The sequence below is a fragment of the Heptranchias perlo genome, chromosome 9 (genome assembly GCF_035084215.1).
Source record: "Heptranchias perlo isolate sHepPer1 chromosome 9, sHepPer1.hap1, whole genome shotgun sequence".
Classification (NCBI taxonomy): domain Eukaryota; kingdom Metazoa; phylum Chordata; class Chondrichthyes; order Hexanchiformes; family Hexanchidae; genus Heptranchias; species Heptranchias perlo.
The window spans coordinates 36,765,864-36,793,719 of record NC_090333.1 but is presented as its reverse complement, the minus strand read 5'-3'; the positions used below and the strand labels follow the sequence as shown (position 1 = coordinate 36,793,719).

Genomic DNA, 27,856 nt, shown 5'->3' with positions numbered 1-27,856 from the left:
TTTGCCGATCTTTCTCTCCGAGGTCACCATGAGTGCGGATTGTAGCGGCTATTACAACGCCGAAAACGCCTTAGTTTCGGGCTTCATGTGTCCCAAATCGGACAGCGACATAGGCGCCAAATATTGCTGCGGCTTTAATGATATCAAATACTGCTGCGATGACCCCAACAGTTTCTTCCCTTACGAGTACAGCTACATGTGGTGGTTAAGGTAAGACAAGTAATTCATTGTGCTTTAAAATATTCTATTCTATTTTAAAAAAACAATAGTATCCAATAAAAGCTCAGCCACAGCATCCTCCAAGAAACCCTGACAAAGGACGATGAACTCAGTTTTGCTGTTTCTAATATTCTCTCTTTAAACAGAGTGAGAAGCAAAAGTAAGAGTCACTTTACCGGGTTGCGCTTTAACAGTAGATTCACAGCAACGGCGTTTGTGATTTAATTCAAACACATAATTAATTGAAACCAAAAATGAACACCCAGTGAGAGCAACAGTCCATGCAAAGACACAACTGTAGCACAGTCCTGACTCCTTTACTCCGAATAGAACTAGATGTGAGCTTAAGATTATTTTACACAGATGTTAGAAATTAAGTGTAAAACCCACAGAGAAATGGAACTTATCCTGTCAGTAAGTAGCATGTAAACCCTTGCAGGCCATCAGCTAAGAATAGAGTGGAAATGCAGCTCCTGTTCTTGTGCAGTATTTGTGAGTGCCATTGATGGAGGGAAACGGGCACTACCTCGAGATAAAAGTACCTATTGCTCTTTTACATTGTGCGAGACTCACCTCACTGCCACCAATTCCTAGAAACATGGGTTTTGGGCAACTGCTACAAGCCGAGTGTAAACTTCTTGGATTTTAGCATGTCTTCATGGCTGTCAGTCTTACTGAGTCCTGGCAGCTTTATATTTGGTTTTCAATCAATTGCCCAAAAAGCACAGAAACATAGAAACACAGAAAATAGGAGCAGGAGTAGGCCGTTCGGCCCTTTGAACCTGCTCCGCCATTCAATATGATCATGGCTGATCCACTATCTCAATACCATATTCCCGCTCTCTCCCCATGCCCCCGATGCCTTCTGTGTCTAGAAATCTATCTACCTCCATCTTAAATATATTCAGTGACTTGGCCTCCACAGCCTTCTGTGGTAGGTAGAGAATCCCACAGGTTCACTACCCTCTGAGTGAAGAAATTTCTCCTCATCTCAGTCCTAAATGTCCTACCCCGTATCCTGAGACTGTGACCCCTCGCTCTGGACCCCCCAGCCAGGGGAAACATCCTCCCTGCATCCAGTCTGTCTAGCCCTGTCAGAATTTTATATGTTTCAATTAGATCCTCTCCCATTCTTCTAAACTTGAGTGAATACAGGTCGAGTCGACCCAATCTCTCCTCATACGACAGTCCTGCCATCCCAGGAATCAGTCTGGTGAACCTTCGCTGCACTCCCTCTATGGCAAGTATATCCTTTCTTAGGTACGGAGACCAAAACTGCACACAATACTCCAGGTGTGATCTCACCAAGGCCCTGTATAACTGCAGTAAGACATCCTTGCTTCTGTACTCAAATCCTCTTGCAACGAAGGCCAACATACCATTTGCCTTCCTAACTGCTTGCTGCACCTGCATGTTTGCTTTCAGTGACTGGTGTACAAGGACACCCAGGTCCCTTTGTACATCAACATTCCCCAATCTGTCACCATTTAAATAATACTCTGCCTTTCTGTTTTTCCTTCCAAAGTGGATAACTTCACATTTATCCATGTTATACTGCATCTGCCATGTATTTGCCCACTTACTCAACTTGTCTAAATCGCCTTGAAGCCTTTTTGCATCCTCCTCACAACTCACGATCTCACCTAGTTTTGTGTCGTCAGCAAACTTGGAAATATTACATTTGGTTCCCTCATCCAAATCATTGATATATATTGTGAATAGCTGGGGACCAAGCACTGATCCCTGCGGTACCCCACTGGTCACCGCCTGCCACTCCGAAAAAGACCCATTTATTCCTACTCTCTGTTTCCTGTCTGTTAACCAATTTTCAATCCATGCCAGTATATTACCCCCAATCCCAAGTGCTTTAATTTTGCACACCAACCTCTTATGTCGGACTTTATCAAAGGCCTTCTGAAAATCCAAATAAACCACATTCACTGTTTCTCCCTTATCTATTCTACCAGCTACATCCTCAAAAAACTCCGGTCGGTTTGTCAAACATGATTTCCCTTTCATAAATCCATGTTGACTTTGTCTAATCCCGTTGATATTTTCTAAATGTCCTATTATCACATCCTTTATAATAGACTCTAGCATTTTCCCTACTACTGATGTTAGGCTAACCGGTCTGTAGTACCTTGTTTTCTCTCTCCCTCCTTTTTTAAATAGTGGGGTTACATTTGCCACCCTCCAATCTGCAGGAACTGTTCCATAATCTATTGTATTTTGGAAGATGACAACTAATGCAACCACTATTTCCATGGCTACCTCTTTTAGTACTCTAGGATGCAGATTATCAGGTCCTGGGGATTTATCGGCTTTCAGTCCTATTAATTTCTCCAGCACTTTTTTTACTAATACTAATTTCCTTTAATTCCTCTTTCTCACTAGACCCTTGGTTCCCTAACATTTCTGGGAAGTCATTTGTGTCCTCTTCCGTGAAGACAGAACCAAAGTATTTGTTTAATTGCTCTGCCATTTCCCTGTTCCCCATTATAAATTCTCCAATTTCTGACTGTAAGGGATCTACATTTGTCTTCACTAATCTTTTTCTTTTTACATACTTGTAGAAGCTTTTACAGTCCACTTTTATGTTCCTTGCAAGTTTACTCTCATACTCTATTTTTCCCCTCTTAATCAATCTCTTGGTCCTTTTTTGCTGAATTCTAAACTGCTCCCAATCCTCAGGCTTGCTACCTTTTCTGGCAACTTTATATGATTCCTCTTTGGATCTAATACTATCCTTAATTTCTTTTGTTAGCCAAAGTTGGGCCGCTTTTCCTTTTGTGTTCTTGCAGCAGAAAGGAATGTATAATTGTTGCAATTCATGCATGCGTTCCTTAAATGTTATCCATTGCCTATCCACCGTCATGCCTTTTAATGAAGCTTCCCAATCTATCATAGCCAACTCACTCCTCATACCTTCGTAGTTTCCTTTGTTTTGATTTAGGACCCTAGTTTCGGATTGGACTACTTCACTTTCCATCTTAATGAAGAATTCTATCATGTTATGGTCACTCTTCCCGAAAGGACCCCGCACAACAAGATTATTAATTAACCCCTTCTCCTTGCACAATACCCAATCTAGGATAGCCTGTTCCCTGGTTGGCTCATCAACGTACTGGTCTAAAAAAAATCTCGTACACACTCCAGGAATTCATCCTCCACAGTATTATTGCTAATTTGGTTTGGCCAGTCTATATGCAGATTAAAGTCACCCATGATTACTGTAGTACCCTTGTTACATGCTTCTCTAATTTCCTGTTTGATCCCATCCCCTACATTACCACCACTGTTTGGAGGCCCATCGACAACTCCCACCAGTGTTTTCTGCCCCTTGGTGCTTCTTAACTCCACCCAGACTGATTCTACATCTTGATTTTCTGAGCCAATATCCTTTCTCACTATTGCTTTGATTTCATCCTTTACTAACAACGCCACCCCATCTCCTTTTCCTTTTTGTCTGTCCTTCCTAAATATCGAATACCCTTGGATATTCAGCTCCCAGCCTTGGTCACCTGCAGCCATGTCTCAGTAATTGCTATTATATCATATCCGTTTACATCTATTTGCGCTGTTAATTCGTCTACCTTATTACGAATGCTTCGTGCATTCAGATACAGTGCCTTTAGATTTGTCTTTTTAACATTTTTAGACATCTTAACATTATTTTGTACTATGGCCCTATTTGTCTTATTACCATTTTTTCTTACCTGGACCCTGTTTTTTGTCTTTTGTTTGTGCGCTCTGTCCCTTCCTGACACAATCTGGTTATCCTTACCCCAATCACTTTCCTGCACTGCTTCTTTGTCTTTTCTCTTTAGCATTCTAGATTTCTCTCCACCGGGACCCTCCCCCCCTTATTTAGTTTAAAGCCCTATCTACCTCCCTAGTTACTCGATTCACGAGAACTCTAGTCCCAGCATGGTTCAGGTGTCGTCCATCCCAACGGAACAGCTCTCTCTTTCCCCAGTACTGGTGCCAGTGCCCCACGAATCGAAACCCACTTCTCCCACACCAATCTTTGAGCCAAGCATTCATCTCCCTGATCCTATTGACCCTATGCCAATTTGCTCATGGCTCGGGTAATAATCCAGAGATTATTACCTTTGTGTTTCTGCTTTATAATTTAGTCCCTAGCTGCTCAAACTCTCTCAGCAGAACCTTTTTCTTAGTCCTACCTATGTCGTTGGTACCTACATGGACCATGACAATTGGATCCTCCCCCTCCCACTTCAAGTTCTTCTCCGGAGGAGATGTCCTTAACCCTGGCACCGGGTAGGCAACATAGCCTTCGGGACTCATGCTCCTGGCTGCAGAGAACAGTGTCAATCCCCCTAACTAGACTGTCGCCTACTACAACCATACTTCAAGAAGATGGTGACACTAACTAGTCTTGTGCAATGTAAATGCAGTTTATAAATGCACACTCTTGTATCACAGAATTAATATTCCTTGAAGTCCCACATTGCGAATTAAGGTTTAAATTACAACTAACTTCAGTTACACAAACAACAAGGAAAAAAAACGCATCTTACAAGATCAAAACTACAATCACATACATATAAATAATATCTCAGTGAATTCATTTTTATCACCCGGCACTTTTTTTATTATGCAGGGGAGGACATCCCTGATTACACTGGATCAAAACCCTGAAGCTGTTGAGCAAAATTGCTTCATTTTTATATTTCCCAAGTCTGCCCTCACATGGGTTGCTCAAATGACATGTCCATGCTTGATAGCAAATGACCAGAAACACTTTTTGTCTCTGCCTGCCTCTTTCTTTCTGTCTGTTGTTTTCTGTGTATCTTTGGTTCTCTCTCTTTTTGTCATGTGTATAGCCATGTTTTTTCATGCCCTGTGTGTATCTATAGTTTTCCTCTCTATGCTTCTCACTGTTTGTGTGTATATTGTGGTGCCTTTATTCTTTCTCTGTGGCCTTCACTTTCTCTGTGTACATCTGTGGCTCTCTCTCTCTCTGTCACGATGTTTATCTGTGGTTCTCTTTCTCTGTCCATGTTTATGTATGTATTTGTGTTTTGTCCCTCTGTCCCAGCTGGGAATATAGGGTTGGTGACTGGTAGATTTAGTTATGATTTACTAATCTGTGATACAAAACAAATCCTTGTATTACACATGAACATATAAAAGGGATAGGAAAAGATTGTCTGCCCATCAAGCCCACCTTAGCCAGACATGGTGCAACCACGTACACCATTCATCGATCCACAGCCATGCAGTCTCTTGGGAGAGGAAAAAAACTGCTGTCAATTCAGGGAAAACATTGGGAAATGCCTCTTCAGCTCCAAGGCAATTAAGCAAATCTCCAAGAGACCGTGGTAATCCATAAATTATTCTAATCCCAGCTAACCTTCAATTTACTGTATAACTGAAAATGCAATCTCTCAGGAACTTGCCCAGATCCTTAAAGCAGTCAAGCAAAAGAACCAGGAGAGTGAGAAAGCCCACAACTCCTCACAACCCCAGCTAAATATGAGCTTACCCGCTATAAGTGGAAATGTCTTCTCCACTCAGGAACTTATCAAGTTCCCTTTTAAAGGACTGCAGCAAATCCATATCTACTACATGTTTCAGTAGTCTGTTCCAGAGGGTGATGACTGTTATGGCATAACTTTGGTGCATTAGGGTGTGGGAGAATTTGGCAGAATTTAGACTGTGGTATTGAAGGAGTTATATGGCAAGGACTTCTGCATTTTTTCATTTGACTGAAAACTTGTTGGCCCAGAAATTGCTCATAAAATAACGGCGAGTCGAATAGCGCTCACTGTTATTTCAGGGAAAATGGAAGAGTAAGTTCTGGAGAGCGGACATGCAAAATCCAGAAATTGTTCTATCTGATTCCCTGCTTCTCTGAAAGCTTCGCGGTAAGGAGATCTAGCCGGCTGGAATGAATGGACCAGCGTGACCTTGCTCCCCTGCCCAGCTGCAAACTAACTAATCTCTCCAGATAAAAGATACGCTGATTATATCAGGTCTAAACTAACTTTTAACAGCGTGGTATGTATTAATGACTGCCAAACAACCTCTCTGAAAATTAACTTTTAAAAATGTGGAGTCTCATTCCTCCTGATATTAATTGTTCCTGGACACTTAAAAAAAATTAACATTTTAATTTTTTTACTTTTTCTTTCTGTCTCTTTTATCTCTGTCTTTTAATCTTTCCCTCTCTTTATTTCACTTTTTCTAACTGATTTTACTTTTCAATTCACTGTTGTAGCTTTCACTTCCTGGGTCAGACTGCGCAGCTTGTGAAGGATGCTTCAAGCTGATTGGTTGAGGGGAGAGACCAATCCTTCCCCATTCTCACAGCTCACCATTGAAGCAAATTGGAGCCCAGAAGCCCATGAATGGTTTGTGGGTGAATTTATAACTAACCTTCGGCTGGCGAGGTTCGTTCACCGCTTAGCGCAATTTCCGGGCCCTTGTTTATTTCATTTTTCTTCTGCACCTTCATATTTACCTGGATTTTCCTCATTGTTCCTGCCTGATTGTGGGCGGTACTGGGGCGAGCAGGGGCTGGAAATTGATTCTGGAGCACTTCCGTTAGCTCCCTGTCAATCGCTGCAACTTCCAGGGTTTTCTGGTGGAAATGACAATGGACATTGTACATGCCTGTCCAAATATGAGTGGGCATATTCAAAATAGATGCTAATGACAGAGTGATATCATACATCACTTTAATCAATATCACTGTAGCAATGTTGCACTCTACTGAAGTCCAGCATTGCTCAGGCGGCACAAGGCTTATTTAAAATTTAAATTCTCCCTCCGCAAGATTTAAACTTGAGCGTCAAAACACCCCTATCCTTGTACTGCTTCACAGGTCACCTGCCCTGCTCTGCCACTGCAGGGGTCCAAGGCCTCTCTGGAAATGATGCTGACCCTGGGAAATTCACCAAGTTCAATGCTAGGTCAGTAGGTTTGGGCGGATAGCCAGCCCACCTGAGTTCTGGTGGCAAAGCTGTTGCTGAGGAAAATCTGTCTTTTTCATCCCTTTGTGCCTCGGGATACGTACACTGATTCCATCTTTTGTCACAATCTCAGTAGATTCAGAGATAAAGAGCAGTGAGAAGCAGAACCGGCATGCCTACGCAGAAGAGAGGGGCAAGCCTGTGGAAGAGGGGGTAATCGTAGAATGATACAGCACAGAAGAAGGCCATTCAGCCCATCGTGCCTGTGCCGACTCTTTGAAAGAGCTATCGAATTAGTTGCACTTCCTTGCTTTTTCCCCATAGCCCTGCAAATTTTTTCCCTTCAAGTATTTATCTAATTCCCTTTTGAAAGTTACTATTGAATCTGCTTCCACCACCCTTTCAGGCAGTGCATTCCAGATCACAACTCACTATGTAAAAAAATGTTTCCTCATGTTGCCTCTGGTTCTTTTGACAATTACCTTAAATCCGTGTCCTCTGGTTACCGACCCTTCTGTCAATGGAAACAGTTTCTCCCTATTTAACTCCATCAAAACCCCTCATGATTTTGAACACCTCTATCAAATCTCCCCTTAACCTTCTCTGCTCTAAGGAGAACAACTCCAGTTTCTCTTGTCTCTCCACATAACTGAAGTCTTTCATCCCTGGTAAACATGGTTCCTCCTCCCTCTCCCTTGATGGTTCTACCGAAGAGTCGTGAAATAAGTGACTGTTTAAGTCATGAAATAAATAAATAAATAATGGTTTGGAATAATTTTTAAGATGAATTGGGTAAGTATGTGTGTAGTTTATTGCTTTGTTTGAGACTTGTTTAATTTTTGTGATTTTTTTTGTTATAAGTTCTATTCATAGTGGCATCTATTGGGGCGAGTGAAGATGCAACATTCTGGGAAGAAGTTTGCACAAGATAGACTCGGATAGTGAAGAAAGCGTTTGTGTTTTTTGATGGCTTTCTGGGAAATTTAAGCCAATTGGCATTTTTTGTGCAATACAATTCTGCATGTGCAATGAACATGTGCTAAACACAGGAGTTTTATATTTATTTGTATGGAAAGTTGGATGAGGTTGATAGGGTTGTTTTAATTTTGATTATCTTTGGTATCTTATATTGTTAATAGTAGCTGTTGTGACAGTGTGCTTGATGACATCCATGTAGAAGGTAATGATTGCAACGTAATCACTAAAAGGTTACAGAATGACGATCAACAGTTGATACTTCATTGTAATAAAATTAAGGTAGATTGTATAGAGAATAATGAACACTTGGTAACTAGGTGACAAGTTGTTCCAATGATGCAATAAACTGCTAGAGAGGAACATGAGCTGTATATCATCTGAACTGAGTTGTTTTTATTGTTTTGAGATTAATCCTGTATATTTCTATGTTTTTCTAATAATATATGAAGTATGCAGTTTACAGTAGAGATTCTGTTTCATTTTGTATCCTTTTGAGGCTATTTTGTTGCTGGGTCCCATGGTGGAAGTCAGTGGTCAGTGCAGACCTTGTTGAATTATGATCGCAATTGCACAATGATTGTGATGTTATTGCTGCACGTTTATTGAATCATTGGCTACTGTTGATCACTGCAAAATAATACAGGTAGTATACTATAAATTATTATAAAAATGTAATTCATCAGGTATGACCAGAAATCTAAATACTGATTTTACTATTGACATATTGGTCACCAATTTCGTGCGGCTGGCTACTCAGGTATAATTAACACCAATTACATGCATTGCATTCAAGTGTATAATTTCTTTTGGAATATAGCACCACTTGTGTACGATGAACTCTATTGGAGTGTAAATAAGTATGCGTTAATGGATTTTCCATGGCATTACCCATGGAAAGTCAGAACAAAACACGTTCCCTCACTGCATTAGTGATGGTTTAGGTATAAGTATGGAGATCTGCAGCTTCTGGAGTGTATTAAACTCAAACAAGTGGCAAAAGTGTGCAGCTGCAGGTGTGAGGCGAAGTCTACAGAATCAGTGTCTAAAGAGAGAAAACCTATAAGTTTGCCAAAACAGTCAAAATAGCTTCAAACGGCTAATTGTTTTTTTTATTTATTCGTTCAAGGGATGTGGGCGTCACTAGCAAAGCCAGCATTTATTGCCCATCCCTAATTGCCCTCGAGAAGGTGGTGGTGAGCCGCCTTCTTGGACTGCTGCAGTCTGTGTGGTGAAGGTTCTCCCACAGTGCTGTTAGGAAGGGAGTTCCAGGATTTTGACCCAGCGACGATGAAGGAAGGACGATATATTTTCAAGCCGGGATGGTGTGTGACTTGGAGGGGAATGTGCAGGTGGTGTTTTTCCCATGTACCTGCTGCTCTTGTCCTTTTAGGTGGTAGAGGTCGCGGGTTTGGGAGGTGCTGTCGAAGAAGCCTTGGCGAGTTGCTGGAGTGCATCCTGTGGATGGTACACACTGCAGTCACAGTGCGCCGGTGGTGAAGGGAGTGAATGTTTAGGGTGGTGGATGGGGGTGCCAATCAAGCGGGCTGCTTTGTCCTGGATGGTGTTGAGCTTCTTGAGTGTTGTTAGAGCTGCACTCATCCAGGCAAGTGGAGAGTATTCCATCAAACTCCTGACTTGTGCCTTGTAGATGGTGGAAAGGCATTGTGGCAGGAAAAGCATTTTAAAAGGCATTCAGGAGCAGCAGGAAGCCCTGGAGGGAGGGAAATGGGCCCCATGAGGCTGGGGGAGGTGGTGGGAACATAGGAACAGGAATAGGCCATTTAGCCCCTCAAGTCTGTACCGCCATTCAGTGAGATCATGGTTGATCTGTGATCTAACTCCATATCCCCACCTTAGCCACATATTCCTTAGATTTTTGTTAACCAAAGTTACTATCAATCTCAGATTTAAAATTAACAATTGAGCTAGCTTCAACTACCATTTGCGGAAGACAGTTCCAAACTTCTACCACCCTTTGCGTGCAGAAGTGTTTTCCCACTTCACTCCCAAAAGTCGTGGCTCTAATTCCCCTAGTCCTAGACTCTCCAACAAACGGAAATAGTTTCTCTCTCTCTACCCTATCAGTTCCCCTTAATATCTTGAAAATTTCAATCCAATCATCCCTTAATCTTTTAAATTCCAGGGAATACAACCCTAGTTTGTGTAATCTCTCCTCATAATTTAACCCTTGGAGTCCAGGTATCATTCCAGTAAATATATGCTGCACTCCCTGCAAGGCCAATACATCCTTCCTAAGGTGTGATGCCCAGAACTGAACACAGTACTCTAGATGTGGTCTAACCAGGGCTTTGTGTAGTTGTAGCATAACTTCTACCCCCTTGTATTCTAGTCCTCTGGATACAAGGCCAGCAATCCATTAGCTTTTTTGATTATTTTCTGTACCTGTCCATGACATTTTAATGATCTATGTACATGGACCCCTAAGTCGCTTTGGACCTCCACTGTTTCGTGTTTTCACCATTTAGAAAGTACTCTGATCTATCCTTTTTAGGTCCAAATTGGATGACCTCACGCTTGCCTGCATTGAAATCCATTTGCCACAGTTTTTCCCATTCACTTAACCTAGTAATATCTCTCTGTAACTTTATGCTTCCATCTACACTTCTTACAAAGCTGCCTATCTTTGTGTCATCAGCAAACTTGGATGTGTAGCTCTGTATCCTGTCATTTAAGTTGTTAATAAATACAGTGAATAGTTGGGGCCCCAACACAGATCCCTGTGGGACACCACTAGTTACATCCTGCCAATTTGACTACCTGCCCATTATCCCTATTCTCTGTCTCCTGCCACTCAGCCAATTTCCTAACCAGGTCAATAATTTGCCCTCAGCTTCAACTTTAGCTAACAGTCTCTTATGAGGGACTTTATCGAATGCCTTCTGGAAGTCCATATAAACAACATCCATAGACATTCCCTTGTCCACTACTTTAGTCACCTCTTCAAAAAATTCAGTCAGGTTCATCAGGCATGACCTACCCATTACAAATCCATGCTGGCTCTCTCTGATCAGTGGAAAATTTTCAAGGTATTCAGTCACTCTATCCTTAATTATAGACTCTAGTAATTTTCCAACAACAGATGTTAGGCTAACTGGTCTATAATTCCCTGGTTTCCCTATCTAACCTTTCTTAAATCGCAGCATGATATATACAATACTACACGGACTGCAGCGGTTCAAGAAGGCGGCTCACCACCACCTTTTCAAGGGCAATTAAGAATGGGCAACATATGCTGGCTTTGCCAGTGACGCCCACATCCCATGAACAAATTAAAAAAAAAATTCAAATTTAAAGAAACAGTTGCTGAATTGAGAGAACTTTGGAAGATTATAGTTAGGGCATCTGCAATGTTCACACCTACTTCCTTTAAAACCCTGGGATGGAAACCATCTGGTCCTGGGGATTTGTCACTCTTTTGTGCCAGTATTTCCTTTATTACTGTTAATTTGCTTACATTAATTATGTTGAGCCTGCCGAATTAATCTTTCAGCAAGAAAAACACTTAAAGTTTCATGAATCGTTTACTTTAAACATAGAAAAGGGGGAAACTGAAGTAAGGGATAAAGAAAATGGTAAGTTGTTCCAAAATTACGGTTACCAGGAGGAAGGTTGGGAATGTTGGTGATGTGCTGGAGCAATGAAGCTATGTGCACAGTGGTACTGTAGGTAAAGGAAAGGGGATCTGGAGTTTATGAAGCTTCATGTAGTGGTAGATAGCTTCATGTAGCTGTAGGAGTGACTTCTGTGACAGAATAGTAATGCCAAGATAGGGAGTATTAAAGATACATAGCAAATTTAATATATTATAGTCAATCTCCTGCAGAGTGCAGTTGGGATTGAAGACCAAGATATAAATAGCTTATGTTCTAGTGTAGAATTAGAGAAATATTAAACTGCAGAAGATTTCTTTAATTCAGAATGTTCTCTCAATATACTGGTATATTGCCAGTTTATGTTAAGCCTACTCTGCTTATAAAACTAATTACATTATGATATTTAGTGCTGGCAGGATGCGATTATTGTTTCCCCTTAGAACTTGATTGTTACACTGGCTACATCATCATAATAAATACAAAAACAATCAACATTTTTTTTGTTTTTACATCATAACAAAGAATAATCTGTCTCAAAAGTTAAAAATGAAGGCTACCCTGAATTTATTTGAATATCCAATTGCTTTAACTTATTTTACTTTGGTCTGTGATGGCACTGGAAGGAACCGTGCAGATGGATGGCCGTAGCACGGAGGATTGAAGAAAGTGAAGCTTTTGGGCATGGTGAGAGGCTAAAACACGTACAGTTGAGGCTGTGATGGTGCTGGGAGAAACCAGTGAGGGCGAGTGGCTGGAGTGTGGAGAGCCACGGCATGGATTAAGGAGGTGAAAATGAGCATGGTTTCCTGTTCCTATACACCAACTTTCCAATATTCTCAACATGATGAACCCACATTAAAGCACAGACTTGGCATGATTTTTTTTATGGTTTGTTAAGCACTATTTAAAGGTGTTACTAGCCTGCATGTTGAACTGTTTGATACTGTGGACATTCTGTCAGGAATTTTGCTGCTAGCTTTAGTCTAAAGACTCTCCTTTGCACTGGGTATGGTAGCATAGTGGTTATGTTACTGGACTAATAGTCTGGAGTTATGCGTTCAAATCCTGCCATGGCAGCTGGGGAATTTAAATTCAATTAATTAAGTTAAAAGTAAACACTAGCATCAGTAATGGTGGCCATGAAATTTTTATCGAATTGTCGTATAAACTCATCTGGTTCACTAATGTCCTTTAGGGAAGGAAACCTGCCATCCTTACCCGGTCTGGCCTAAATGTGACTCCAGACCCACAGCAATATGGTTGATTCTTAATTGCCCTCTGAAATGGCCTAGCAAGCCACTCAGTTGTACAATCTCGCTACAAAAATCATAAGAATAAAACCGGACGGACCACCCTGCATCGGACCACTGGGCACCAGACACGACAAAGGCAAACCAAGCCCAGTCGACCCTGCAAAGTCCTCCTCACTAACATCTGGGGACTTGTGCCAAAATTGGGAGAGCTGTCCCACAGACTAGTCAAGCAACAGCCTGACATAGCCTTACTCACAGAATCATACCTTTCAGCCAACGTCTCAGACTCTCCTATCACTATCCTTGGGTATGTCCTGTCCCACCGGTAGGACAGACCCATCAGAGGTGGTAGTACAGTCATATACAGTCAGGAGGGAGTGGCCCTGGGAGTCCTCAACATTGACTCTGGACCCTATGAAAACTCAAGGCATCAGGTCAAACCTGGGCAAGGAAACCTCCTGCTGATTACCACCACCCGCCCACCCTCAACTGATGAATCAGTCCTCCTCCATGTTGAGCACCACTTGGAGGAAGCACTGAGGGTAGCAAGGGCACAGAATGTACTCTGGGTGGGGAACTTCAATGTCCATCACCAAGAGTGGCTCGGTAGCACCACAACTGACCGAGCTGGCAGAGTCCTGAAGGACATAGCTGCCAGATTGGGCCTGCGGCAGGTGGTGAGCGAACGAACACGAAGGAAAAACTTACTTGACCTTGTTGCAGATGCATCTGTCCATGACAGTATTGGTAGGAGTGACCACCGCACAATCCTTGTGGAGATGAAGTCCTGCCTTCACATTGAGGACACCATGTATTGTGTGGCACTACCACCGTGCTAAATGGGATAGATTCGGAACAGATCTAGCAGCTCAAACTGGGCATCCATGAGGTGCTGTGGGCCATCAGCAGCAACAGAATTGTATTCCAGTACAATCTGTAACCTAATGGCCTGGCATATTCGTCACTCTACCATTACCAACAAGCCAGGGGATCAACCCTGGTTCAATGAGGAGTGTAGAAGAGCATGCCAGGAACTGTACCAGGCGTACCTAAAAATGAGGTGCCAACCTGGTGAAGCTACAACACAGGACTACATGCATGATAAACAGCAGAATCAGCATGATATAGACAGAGCTAAGCGATTCCACAACCAATGGATCAGATCAAAGCTGTGCAGTCCTGCCACACCCAGTCGTGAATGGTGGTGGACAATTAAATACTAACGCAAGGAGGAGGCTCCGTGAACATCCCCATCCTCAATGATGGCAGAATCCAGCACGTGAGTGCAAAAGACAAGGCTGAAGCGTTTGCAACCATCTTCAGCCAGAAGTGCCGAGTAGATGATCAATCTCGGCCTCCTCCCAATATTCCCACCATCACAGAAGCCAGTCTTCAACCAAATCGATTCACTCCATTTGATATCAAGACACTGCTGAGTGCACTGGATACAACAAAGGCTATGGGCCCTGACAACATCACGGCCGTAGCGCTGAAGACTTGTGCTTCAGAACTAGCCGCGCCTCTAGCCAAACTGTCCCAGTACAGCTACAACACTGGCATCTACCCAACAAAGTGGAAAATTGCCCAGCTATGTCCTGTTCACAAAAAGCAGGACAAATCTAATCCGGCCAATTACCGCCCCATCAGTCTACTCTCAATCATCAGCAAAGTAATGGAAGGTGTCGTTGACAGTGGTATCAAGCAGCACTTACTCACCAATAACCTGCTCACCGATGCTCAGTTTGGGTTCTGCCAGGACCACCCAGCTCCAGACCTCATTACAGCCTTGGTCCAAACATGGACAAAAGAGCTGAATTCCAGAGGTGAGGTGAGAGTGACTGCCCTTGACATCAAGGCAGCATTTGACAGAGTGTGGCACCAAGGAGCCCTAGTAAAATTGAAGTCAATGGGAATCAGGGGGAAAACTCTCCAGTGGCTGGAGTCATACCTAGCACAAGTGAAGATGATACTGGTTGTTGGAGGCCAATCATCTCAGCCCCAGGGCATTGCTGCAGGAGTTCCTCAGGGCAGAGTCCTAGGCCCAACCATCTTCAGCTGCTTCATCAATGACCTTCCCTCCATCATAAGTTCAGAAATGGGGATGTTCGCTGATGACTGCACAGTGTTCAGTTCCATGCACAACCCCTCAGATAATGAAGCATTCCATGCCCGCATGCAGCAAGACCTGGACAACATCCAGGCTTGGCCTGCTAAGTGGAAAGTAACTTTCATGCCTGATAAGTGCCAGGCAATGACCATGTCCAACAAGAGAGAGTCTAACCACCTCCCCTTGACATTCAACGGCATTACCATCACCAAACCCCCCACCATCAACATCCTGGGGGTCACCATTGACCAGAAACTTAACTGGACCAGCCACATAAATACTGTGACTAAAAGAGCAGGTCAGAGGCTGGGTATTCTGCGGTCAGTGACTCACCTCCTGACTCCCCAAAGCCTTTCCACCATCTACAAGGCACAAGTCAGGAGTGTGATGGAATACTTTCCACTTGCCTGGATGAGTGCAGCTCCAACAACACTCAAGAAGCTCGACACCATCCAGGACAAAGCAGCCAGCTTGATTGGCACCCCATCCACCACCCTAAATATTCACTCCCTTCACCACCGGCGCACAGTGTGTACCATCCACAGGATGCACTGCAGCAACTCGCCAAGGCTTCTTCGACAGCACCTCCCAAACCTGCAACCTCTATCACCTAAAAGGACAAGGGCAGCAGGCACATGGGAACAACACCACCTGCACATTCTCCTCCAAGTCACACACCATCCTGACTTGGAAATATATCGCCGTTCCTTCATCATCACTGGGTCAAAATCCTGGAACTCCCTTCCTAACAGCACTGTGGGAGAACCTTCACCACATGGATTGCAGCGGTTCAAGAAGACAGCTCACCACCACCTTCTCAAGGGCAATTAGGGATGGGCAATAAATGCTGGCCTTGCCAGTGACGCCCACATCCCATGAACAAATTTAAAAAAAAACTCTCTTTAGACTCGGAAAGGGTGCAGCAATTTACTATAATTATACCAAAGATGAGGGTCGTCAGTTACGTGGGGAGACTAGAGAAGCTGAGATTGTTCTCCTTAGAACAGAGAAGGTTAAGGGAGAGATTTAATATAGGTGTTCAAAAGGTGCTTCCTTTTCTAAATTACCAAGGCTCTCTGAAATTAGTTTCTCTGGGTGTGCTTGAACTAGTGAAAACTCTGAATACAGTGGGAAGAGGCCCCAATTTATTGCTTCTGGGTTGTAATATATCTGCAGAAGAAATAGCAATGTGCTAATTCAATGGACATGTTGTTATTGCTGTTCAGATAGTACACAGCACATGTTATGGTGCTGTTTAGTCACTGTTTTACAGCTGTTGAATCACATTTACACAGAGAAGGTACATGATTATAATTACATAAACCTGGAGTGTATTCCCCTCGTCCGACTTGTAGGCCCTGTGCAACTTCACAGACAATGGCCTCTCCGACATTTCCATTTCACAGCGGTACTCCTTACTTTCCTTTGAAGGCAGCTTTTTTTATAAGGAGAAGATTAATATGCATTGAATGAGAAAGTATTTTATCTATTTAAGGTAACAGCACAGTTTTGTAGCTTACCTACAGAAGGTTTGTAAGAACTGAGTGCGCAATTGTGAGCTGTGTATTTAAATAATTATAATCAGTCTTCAATCCTTCCCAGGTGCCTCATTCTAGGCTTTCCTTTTGTTGATCTTACTGTGCTAATTCGTAACAATATTCATTCACTCCCTTTGTATTGCATTTGAAACAGATTACTGGATCCATTCAGGTCAACTATACTAAGAAACTTAAGCAGAAGCCTATTGAAATCTGTAATTTACTTTGATTTTCATTAATGGCACCTATCACATATGGCAAGGTACATTTAATGAAGCTCACTTGTGTGATAGCCTCCCACGTCTGCTTCCCCTTCCGGATATTGGCGGCTTTCTCCTTGGTTTGGTAGGAGACACTTTGCTTTCCAGATCTTGATCCATAAACCTTGGTTTGCGCGTTCTTCACTCTTACTCCATTTGTCACAGGAATGACCGAGTGCTTTGTGATTGTCAGCTGTATGTGTGAATAGTTATAGTCAGCCCTCAGTCTTTCTCAGCTAGGTTTCATTATTGATCCTGCTGTGCTAGTTTTAATTTATCGTTTCTTACAGAAATTTTGCACACATAGCTGCACAATTTCACTCCTGAAATTATTATTATAAGGAAGATAATCTACTGTCAAAACTCAAAGATTATGGGGCAGATTTTCCTGTTCTTTGTGTCTGAAGAACACTTATTCCTTAGGTGTGAGGAAAAAGGGGCAGAAATCCATAACATTAGGTCTTTGCCCCTTTATGTTGCCCCAGGATAGCCATAGGCTAATGGTTGCCATTGTAATGGAGTGGGAGGGAGCCTGGCCTTTCTACCCAATTTACCTCCTCAGTGTCAGAAGGGTGCCCATTTTGAGGGGCATCAAGAAGAAGTGACCATTTTCCCAGCTCCTTTTCTATCGAGCTCAAAGACAACAGGACCCACCATAGGTCCTTTTTTTCTTTGAAGGACAGGGATCAGCACAGGAGGCCTTGTGGATACAGTTTTTAGTTAGCAGCCAGAAGGTCCTGATGCCAGTGGATAACTTTGCCACCTCCAGGGGAGTGCCTGGCCTATGTAAGTGACTTGCATCCGGAAATACAAGTTGTTTCAGGTCATTTTGAGTGCACTCCACCCGTCAGACAGCCAAGCGCAGGGGGATGGTGGGAGTTGGTAACAGGAAAATCGTCCCCTATGTTGTAAATAATTACTGTTAAGATCAAAATGTACCCTGACATCCTTAGTCTGAATACTTGTAGGAATGACTCATGTGGAAATAAGTTTACATATTATCAACTTCAATATCTTGTTGGCTGTAGCTCATCATTGATAGGGTAGACATAGAGATGATGTTTCCACTTGTCGGGGAGACCAAAACTAGGGGCCATAAACATAAGATAGTCACCAATGAATCCAATAGTCAATTCAGGGGAAACTTTTTCACCCAGAGAGTAGTTAGAATGTGGAATATCCTGGAGTTTTACTTGATTACATGAGGTGGAAAGGGAGTATTTGTGTAAAACTTCTGTAACTGTGCTAATTCTCTTTTGCCAAAGTCATCCTGTTTATACTGAGCACTGGATTTGGCAACAACAGGAAAACAAGATTTGCCCCTGCATCGTTGTTCGAATGTTGCAAATGTGACTACAAGAGGTTATTACAAAGCTGGATTTGTCACTGTGTTCAGAAACTTCTCCACTGCCAGGCTGTGAGGGTCCACACAGGCTGGCAAAGATAAAAGTGTCAAGAATCAAGATAGCAGATCTTGTGCAAGTGCTGGTAGCGACAGTCATTTACTTTTGCCGGTGGTGGCATTTTGCCATTCCTATGTACTGAATCGTTTATGCTATAGTCTCACTTACTGTCAGGAGCAACCCTGTAAGGTAAAGAGTGTATTAATGGATAGAGTCTATAATGGAACAGTTTATACATGATCTGTGGAGGGAGCAGGCTTGATAGGTCAAATATCCTTTTCTCATTTCATGTTTTCTTGTGTTCCTTTATGTGGAGGAATGTGTTTGAATGCAGAACAGTGTCATTTGAGCTAAATTAATTATTTTCTCTTTTTCACAGTGTTTAACTTTGACAGATATGACCAAAATAAAAATCTTTTCTGGCACTTTCTGTTACAGTATAGGGGCTCTGGTGGGACTGTCTATAGCAGCGGTGGTTCTCCTAGCTTTCGTCATCACAGTTTGTGTTCTGTGCTACCTTTTCATCTGCACCAAGCCACAGACCAGGCTGGATACTGGATTAGATTTGCAGACACCAAGTAAGATAACTTTATTTGAAGCTGTTCATTATAAGTTTTTGGCTTTGTATCTACTACTGATATAGCCAATAGGTTATTATATAACAAACTTACAGGTTCTTCGCAGACCCTTAGAAGTAATAGCCATAGGCTCCCATTGGATAAACTGTAAATTCCGGTAGGATTCCATAATGTCCTGTAACACTTAATATGATACTTTAAGAGCCTTTAATCACATAAATCCAAATTATATCTTTTTCTGCTCCTTAGTCTGTTCCTTTCTCTCTTCTTTGTTCAAATTGAATTACTTAATTTGGTATTTTATTTTTTTGTCAAACCCACAGTTCATTTCCTCTCTGTAGATCCATCTTACAAACACCATGGGGGTTAAATTGGTTAACCCCCAAAAACGGGCACTGGAATCGCGGTGCTCGTTTAATCCGCGCCCATTGTTTGCGATGCAGGCAGCACGTAACATTCATGCTGCCTGGTGATTTTAATGGTTGCTGCATGCAGCCAGTGCTACCTGCGCTGTTGATTGGCTACATGCACCAGTGAGGGGGCCCCGATATCGGGAGTGGCTAGCACTACTTAAAGGCAGCCTGCATCTCTTGAAGGGGGGGGTGCACTCTGGCTGCAGGAAGAGCTGGAATTCATTTGGTAGCTAACTCTGTGCTGCATGATAGCGAGGAATGGCTGTGCCTTCAGGAGAGTGTGTACCAAGGTTCTGGGGCGGTGCATTAGAGGCCTTGGTGGAAGAGGTGGCCAGAAGGAGGGGCATCCTATATCCGCAGGAGGGGCAAGGGGTCCTCCAGAAATATACTGAAGAGGCAGTGGGAGGAAGTCGTGCACGAGGTAAATGCCAGGAGCATCGCACCATGCACATGGATGCAGTGCAGGAAGAAGTTCAATGATTTGACACAAGTGGTCAAGGTGAGTTCACTGTCAAGTGGCATAACCTGTCACTGCATCACTAGCCTCATCCACTGCTCCACGTACTACAACCCCCCATAACCACCTACCAACAAACTCTTTCCATTAGTACGCAACCCTGCAAATCAGATGCTTCATTTCACCCTCACACATTACCACTCTTGCAAGCCGCACACCCATAAGTCACAGGTCACACACGCTGGCAGCTAGTCAACCATGACAGCCACATCAACCAAACATCTTGCAGGACACTCACTGATACACTTCCCTCTTTCTTGCAAGAGAAGGTGGCGCGCAACAGTAGACAGCAGGAAAGAACTGGGGGAGGACAAGCACACCTACACGGGCTCACCCCATGAAGGAGACAGTGCTATCCATTATTGGGCGGGCCGTTGTTGCAGCCATGGCCACTGGCGGTGCTGGAGGTATCAATGATTAGGGTCTCTGCATACCTAATCCTCCTTCTCGCTTCTCGCTCCTCCCTCATCCTACAATCTTTTCTGACTCCCATGCTGCAGATGGTGTGAGCACACACGTCTTACTTTCTCCTCTCCCTGCACTAAAACTCAACCTGTGTCCTTTTGTCATTTCAGATACCCAAGAACTGGAACCTGCCCAGTCAGAGAAGGCAAAAAAAGACGACAGTGATGATGCAGATACACCATCACTTGATCTTCCACTCGCAGGCACCAGCTCAGAGACTGACACTGCGCGTAATTTAGAGGCTAAGATAGAGGAGGGATCTGCACGTGATGAGACACCGGGCACCAGTGGCAAGGAGCTGGTGTGGGGGGAATGGATACTGCAGATGCCGGCTCACCCGAGGGTGAGGTTGCACCAGAAGAAGGCTGATGGGCGTACACAACTAAAGGCTTGGTAAACTGGAAAGCTTGCCAGAAAGCCTGCGCACAATGTCAAGGGGCATGGAGTTGTCCAGCTGCACTTGGCACAGGGCTTTATGCAGAGCTTGGAGTCCATCCTTTCCAACATAGAATGGGTGGTCACCTCCATCAGCACACCTGTAGAATCCACCATGATACAGCATCTGATGACCGATGTTGTAGCTTCCGTTGCAACACCAACAGTTGCCATCCAAGGTCAGACTGTTGCCTTGTTAGCTCAGACTGCTGCTATCATGGCTCTAGGTTCCACTGTGAAAAGGGGCTTCTAGGACGTCACAACAGTCCAGCAATCTGTTCACCAGGATTGCTGAGGCGCCGCCCCGGGAGAGTGGCAGTAGTGCCATGGCAGTCGTACGTGCTGTTTTCTTTCAGGCTGACACCATTCCTGCCCTCTCCTCTGCCACTCCACCAGTGCCTTTGCTGTTGCCTGTCAGCCAGCCAGGCCAGACTGCTGCAGCCCTGGCTGAGATGGTGCAGTCTGAAGCTGGGGCCTCTCGGTCAAAGCTGCTTGAGGTCGTCCTCTCAGGCCATTTCAACACTTCTCAACAGTCCACTACCTATGCTCCAGCCACTGGGGATGCACCTCGTAGGAGCACTAGGAAAGATAAAGGCACATGAACGACAGACATTGAGAGAATGCACAAGGGTGAATAGTATCATTTTGTTTGAATCATTTGATCTGTAAATCTATAAATGTGGTTATGAATTTGTATTTGGTGTTGGTTTTCATTTCTGCGATGAGCTGAGGGAGGAAACAATGTGTAATCATAAGGAGGACAATTTTATGGTCATATGAGAGAGGAAAGGTTAAGAGTGTGGGACTGTTGGTGAATGGGGAGATGTCGTTGAGGTTACTGGTATTGTTCATTAATCATCTGATCACGTAGAGCCCTGGCAGACAGGGCCTGTCTACCTTGTAGCCTCCCTGCCTCCTCCTCCACCTCCTCCTCCACCTCTTCCTCCTCTTGCTCAGGTTCTCACCGGATAGGTGGTGACAAGGGCTGTCCCCTCATAATGGCCAGGTTGTGCAGCATGCAGCATACAACGAAAAATCTTGATACCCGGTCAGTTGAGTACTGCAGGGCTCCTCCAGGGTAGTCCAGGCAGCGGAAGCATTGCTTGAGGATGCCTATGGTGTGCTCTATGATGTTCTGTATGGCAGCATGGTTCTCGTTGTAGGCCTGCTGTGCACGTGTGCATAGGTTCCTGACCAGAGTCATGAGCCATTTCATGAAGGGATAGCCCTTGTCACCCAGTGCCAGCTTTTGATTTGCCGTGCTGGTTGAAATATAGGTGGCACATTGGACTGCCGCGGGATGTAGGAATCATGGACTGCTGCTAGGACAGCGGGTATTGACCTGATGTGCTGCATGTGGTTACACACCAGCTGCACATTGAGGGAGTGGAATCCCTTTCTGTTCATGAATATGGCCGAGTTCTGATGTGAAGCATTCATAGCAATATGTGTACAGTCAATGGCACCCTGCACCATGGGGAAGCCTGCGATGCAAGCACACCCTCGTGCTCACTCCCGCTGCTTGTCTCTGACAAGAGGGGATGAGATGAATCTGTTTGAGTGTGTACAGAGCCTCAGTGACCTCCTTTATACAGCAGTGCACTGCAAACTGTGAGATGTTGCTTATATCACCAGCAGCAGCCTGAAAGGAGCTAGAGCCATAAAAATTAAGCGCCACGGTTAACTTGACAGCCACAGGTAATGCTGTCCTTGCCCTATTCTGAGGCTGCAGTTGTGGCTGCAGCAGTTGATAAATTTCAGTCACGACCTCTTTAGTGAACCGCAGCTGTCTGATGCACTGGTCGTCACTGAAGTTGAGGTAAGAGAATTGGTCCCTGAGTGCCAATTAGAGGTAAAAAAATGAAAGTTTCCTGTCCAACCCCCTTAGGCGATCGAAACTAGTGCAAGAGACCAATTTAGCCCTGATTAATGTTACATATGAGTTGACCTCCACCCCAGCCAGAAACTGGTCCAGTTCTCGTCTGAAGGAATTCAGTGAATCAGCGTCCACCGCTGTTCAATTCCCAGAGGAAGCCCTATCAGGCCACCCTTGTCTGAAAGCAACTTTTATCAGCACAATATTTTAAATGCCACTAAAAATACTGCAAGACCACCCAGACTACTCTCTGTAGAATTAGCCAAGTATAGGAAACTTCCAAATACGTGTACAATTGCATTAGCAGCCAGAAGCAATAATCCAACAACTAATCTGTAACTCCTGCATGTCTCCTTTCAATAGTGCTGGTGGGGTGTCCTTTATGCTATTTAAGTCCTTTTCAGCTGTGTGAGGTTAAGACAGTGCGTTGGCTGGAGTGTGGAGTTCCAAAATGTCGCCCGCTGCTTCAAATCAGCGTTCCACACTGATTCGCGCCATAATCTCCCTACTCTACATGCTGTCGGCGGTCGTTAGGTATGCATGCACAACCCCCTTTACCAAGATGGTGTCCTGTGCACTTCACATCTTGGACACCATTTTCAGGGCTTAGGTGTCCGCGTAGCACCTACAAGACGGGCGCTACACGGCTTAATTTCACACCCTATTAGTTTTCCTGTCAGCTGCTTTTTCTGTCCTTTTTTAACAAACTCGCCCACAATTTTTGTCGATCGTATACGGTGCATACCTACTTAAAGTTTCAGCTGACAAGAGTTTGCTAACTTCTCAGTCACTATAAACGGTGATATAATTTTGATATTGAGGCTTTGAAAAGGGTGCAGAGGAGGGCCACAAGATTAATTCAAAGTTTGAAGCATATTAGTTATCAAGATAGGCTCAAAGAGCACGTTAGAGAAGCATAGAGCTAGGGGTGATTTGATCGAGGCTTATGAGATGATGAAGGGTTTAGATAGTGTTTGTGTAGACAGTTTGTTTCAACTAAATAGGTTAGGGAGGACCAGGGGCCACAATCTCAAGTTATGTAAGGCCAGAACTTGGTTAGATGTTAGGAGGTGGTTCTTTTCCCAGAGAATGGCTGCCGGGTCGTGCGGTGGACGCTGATTCACTGAATTCCTTCAGACGAGAACTGGACCAATTTTTGGCTGGGGCGGAGATCAACTCGTACAAAAGGTAGGTACTGTGTAACCTTAATCAGGGCCAGAATGGTCTTCTGGACTAGTTTTGATTGCCTAAGGGGGATGAAGAGGAATTTTTCATTTTTTCCCCTCTAATTGGCCTGGGTTTTTATCTTTTTTTTTGCCTTTCCCAGGACATTACATGACTTTCGGGTGGGGTAGGGAGTGCATATGTTGTGATACACAAGGCATTGCAATTGTGTGGGATGGGCTGCATGGACCAGTGGGTCTTTTCCAGTCTGTCATTGTTCGTATGTTCATATGTGGCATACGTCTGTCACGCATCGCATACTTTGACATCAAGAATGGAGTCAAAGGAGGGCTTGTTTGTTCCCTCCCATAGCTTTGATTTCAAATACCTCTCCACCTTTGAATTATTTCTCCAGGCTGCCTGCAGATTCCTACTTCAGCGGTCTCCCAAGGCCTCCTTCAGGAATCCTCCAAGTTCCAAACTCTCCTGCAGGCTGCTTCCAAGTTCGGAGCTCTCCACCAGACTAACTTCAGGCCCCGAGCTCTCGTTCATACCTCCTACAGGTCCAGAGCTCTCCTTCAGGCCACCTCCAGATCTTGTTGTAGATTTTGTTTGAGGAACGCTGAATATCATGAAGATATCTGTGATCAAGGGTGGATCTGAAAGATGAAGGGTAGAATCTGGAGGTGCACTCCTCCAAGACACCTCCATGTCACAAATTCTCCTCCAGCTTCACCAAATCCAAACCTCTTCCCCAGACCGGCTCCAGGTCCTGAACTCTCCTGCAGGCATCCTCCAGGTCCTGTACATTGCTTCAGGCAACCTATTGGTCTGAAGCTGACCTTCCTCAGGCCTCTTTCAAGTTTTGAGCTCTCCTCCAGCCCTCCTCCAGGTCCAGGCTATTTCCAGGTCTGGAGCTGTCTCCCAGGCCGCCTCTTGGTCCTGAGCTTTCCCCAGGCCACCTCCTGTTCCCAAGCTCTTTCTCCAGGCTGCCTCCAGGTGCTGGATTCTCCTCAAGGCCATCCTCCAGATTTATGTATTTTTTGCATTTGGGCGTTGAAATATATAAAACAGGGAGATGAATCATGAGGTGGCCTCTTGACATGTATTTGTGATCGTGGTTTTCTGTTCTACTCAGTGGATTCTAATATATTGAATAAAGAATACAATAAATTTTACTGCAAAATACTGGATACTGCACCAAATAAACTGTCTAAAATTGAACATTTGTGGGGGAGCATCCGCCCCTGCTGTGCTTTTAGCTTGTGCTAAAGAAATACAGGCAGCAACTTAAATAAACAACAAGACCAATCTTGTCTATTGTTTAAACATTAATATGAAAGACGGTGAGCATGAATGGGAAGGTAGGCAGCTGGACTGATGCTGATTTGTGGATGTATAAGTTAGTGGGTGTTTAATTCTTCACAATAATTAACTACAGTTTGGTGTTTTTGCATGACAGATCTTTTGCTGTAATTAGATGTGAATGGAGATCAAAGCACTGTCATTCTGCTATCCACATATTGGTTTACAATCTTGTGAGACTACTCAGGTGCGATTTACACCAATTACATCCATATCAATCAAGTATATATAATTTATTGTAGTGCTACTTGTATATTATTGACTCTGGTTGAGAGTGAATAAGTATACATGTTGTAAAGTGTGTAGAATGACAGTCACTGAAAGCTGGGCATTATTGATTGAATCAATTTGCAAATGATACCAAACTAGAAGAGGCTGTGTAACTGGAGCAGGCAGCTCAGAAATTGCAAAACAAGTTGGATGAAACATGTAAGTGGGCAGAACAATGGCAGATGAATTTTAATGCAGACAAATGTAAAGTACTACACACAGGAAGGAAAAATAGACAACACATGTACTCAATGAAATAGCTAAGGATGAAGCTGAAAGAGACCCAGGAGTCTTAGCCGACTCAGCACTAAACCTGTTCAACCAATGCATTGTAGTAATCAACAAGACCAATAGGATATTGAACTGCATAGCCAAAGCAGCAGAACATAAGTCAGAGGAGGTAATGATCAAACTTTATAGTGCTCTGGTCAGCCTGCACCTTGAATACTGTGTCCAGTTCTATTTGACAAGAAATAAGAGAGACATTCAAGTGCTGGAGTCATTGCAAAGAAAAGCCATGAGGCCGATCTCTAGTGTTAATAGTCTGAGTTATGAGGAAAGACTGGAGAAACTTGGGGTTTTCAGCTTGGAAAGGAGGTGTTTGAGAGCTGCTCTTATAGAGGTATATAAGATAAGATAGAAAAAGCTGGAACGTTACTTTAAATTAAAACATGGGTATAGAACTAGGGGACATGGGTTGAAACTGGTAAAAGGTAATATTAGAACTGATATCAGGAAAGACTTCTTCACAGAACGAGTAACCAACGTATGGAATAAACTTCCAGGTAGAATGGTGGAGGCCAAAACCCTGGAAAAATTATAAAAAATAACTGAATGCAACAAGGATCTCTCTGGATGGATGAATTAAGATAGTAATTATCTTTTGATCTTATTGATGTTTGGGGGAAAACAATAAACATAGGAAGATTATGGGTGTGATCTTTTTGATGGATTCCATAAATTATGATACTCCTTGCAAAAAAGAAATGCTAGGCAATTTTCTGATCTACTGTATGCCCCCTTTGCTGTATGTCCTGGATGGAGTTTACTCTGGAGTTTATACACTCGCCTCACTGGTGATCTCACAGCCACTTCATTCATTTCATTTGTAGATGGAGCAGTCATTTTAGATGGTCCATGAGTCAGTGATTGACACATGAATTTACCAGTCAATCTTTTTGATTTATAGCATCGCATCAGACATCTGCTTTTGTTCCCAGCTCCTATTCTCAGTGTAAACCCGGCAACCACTGGAGCATTTTTGTATAAGACAAACAGACTTTCATTTTGGTTCAGTTAGACTGTAGTCTGTTCAGGGTATAATGGAGTCTGATCCTGAATCAGATTTTTTTTCCATCAAATTTATAAAATCCACCCAATATACCTCATAGTAATTGACCATGATGGTGTTTGTTTACTTTGCAGTATGTCTTTTTTTTCTATTTTGTTCCCTTGCCTTCCTTCTTTTCCTGAAGGTGCTTACTCATGCTGGACTATGGATCCTTATACACTGCCAGTCTCCACTGCCTAGCTAAGGTGCAGCCATGCAAATTATGGGTTTAGGCCAGGTTGATATTATGAGTTGAATTCTCCTCCCATCGGTACGGGCTGCCAACCTGCAGTTTTCTTGCGGGGCCCTCATCTGCAATGTAGGTTGGGTTTGGAGCGGTAAACTGCTCCTGATAACGTATCATCACTGGGAGGGAGGAAACTTCAGTTCTGGTGGGGCTTTTAAAAGGCTGCAGCCAGTTAAAGGGCAACATCACTTTTCTCCAAGAATGGCTGAAGCAGCAGCCTTGGGGATGTCAGCAGCTGGAAGGACTCCCAGATTCTCAGATGCATCCATAGAGATCTTTTTGACAGGTGAGGTCCAGAAGAGCAAGATGGTTGGCTCTGAAGGCAGGAAGCCCCATTGTGAAGGGTGTGTGGGGGGGAAGTGGCAGAGATAGTCAGTGCTTCTTTCACCATCCCAAGAATTGCCACACAGTGCAGGAAGAGACTCAATGACCTTACAAGGGTAGCTAAGATAAGTCTAGGTACTGGTGCTGGTACACATCTTCTCTCACTTGTACTGCCTTCACTCCATACTGGTCGTACTCTTTGTCTTTCAGCACTAGGGTGTCAGGAAAACTAATTAATACAAAGAGAAACCTCTCAAGATGCTCAAGCACTGTCTTAACTAACAACCACTATGTCAACTCATATAACCTGCCACAAGGGCTTCTCTTGGTCTTCAAGGACACCTCTGAAACTGTTTAACCGTTTATATGGATGTTTTGTTTCTCTGCAGGTACTGAACAAATGTTAGAAATCCCAAATCAGTCCAGTGGGCCGAGTACAATTAGAAAGCAGTTTCAGAGTCATAGATTGGATTGCGACAATCAGCCTCCTGAACCTGATAGACTGTTCCAGAGATGTTTCATGGCTGCTGTCACAACAATTAACATACAAGGCTCCTCGTGA

The 27,856-nt window shown here is 43.7% G+C and overlaps 1 protein-coding gene across 1 annotated transcript; it reads left to right on the top strand.

Moving 5' to 3' along the window:
• The first annotated feature begins 28 nt into the window (after positions 1–28).
• On the top strand, positions 29–27,856 carry LOC137324993 (protein shisa-like-2A). Its single transcript, XM_067989689.1, has 3 exons — positions 29–210; positions 18,749–18,888; positions 27,684–27,856. Exons 1-3 carry the CDS (start codon positions 29–31, stop codon positions 27,854–27,856), a joined length of 495 nt encoding a protein of 164 aa, XP_067845790.1.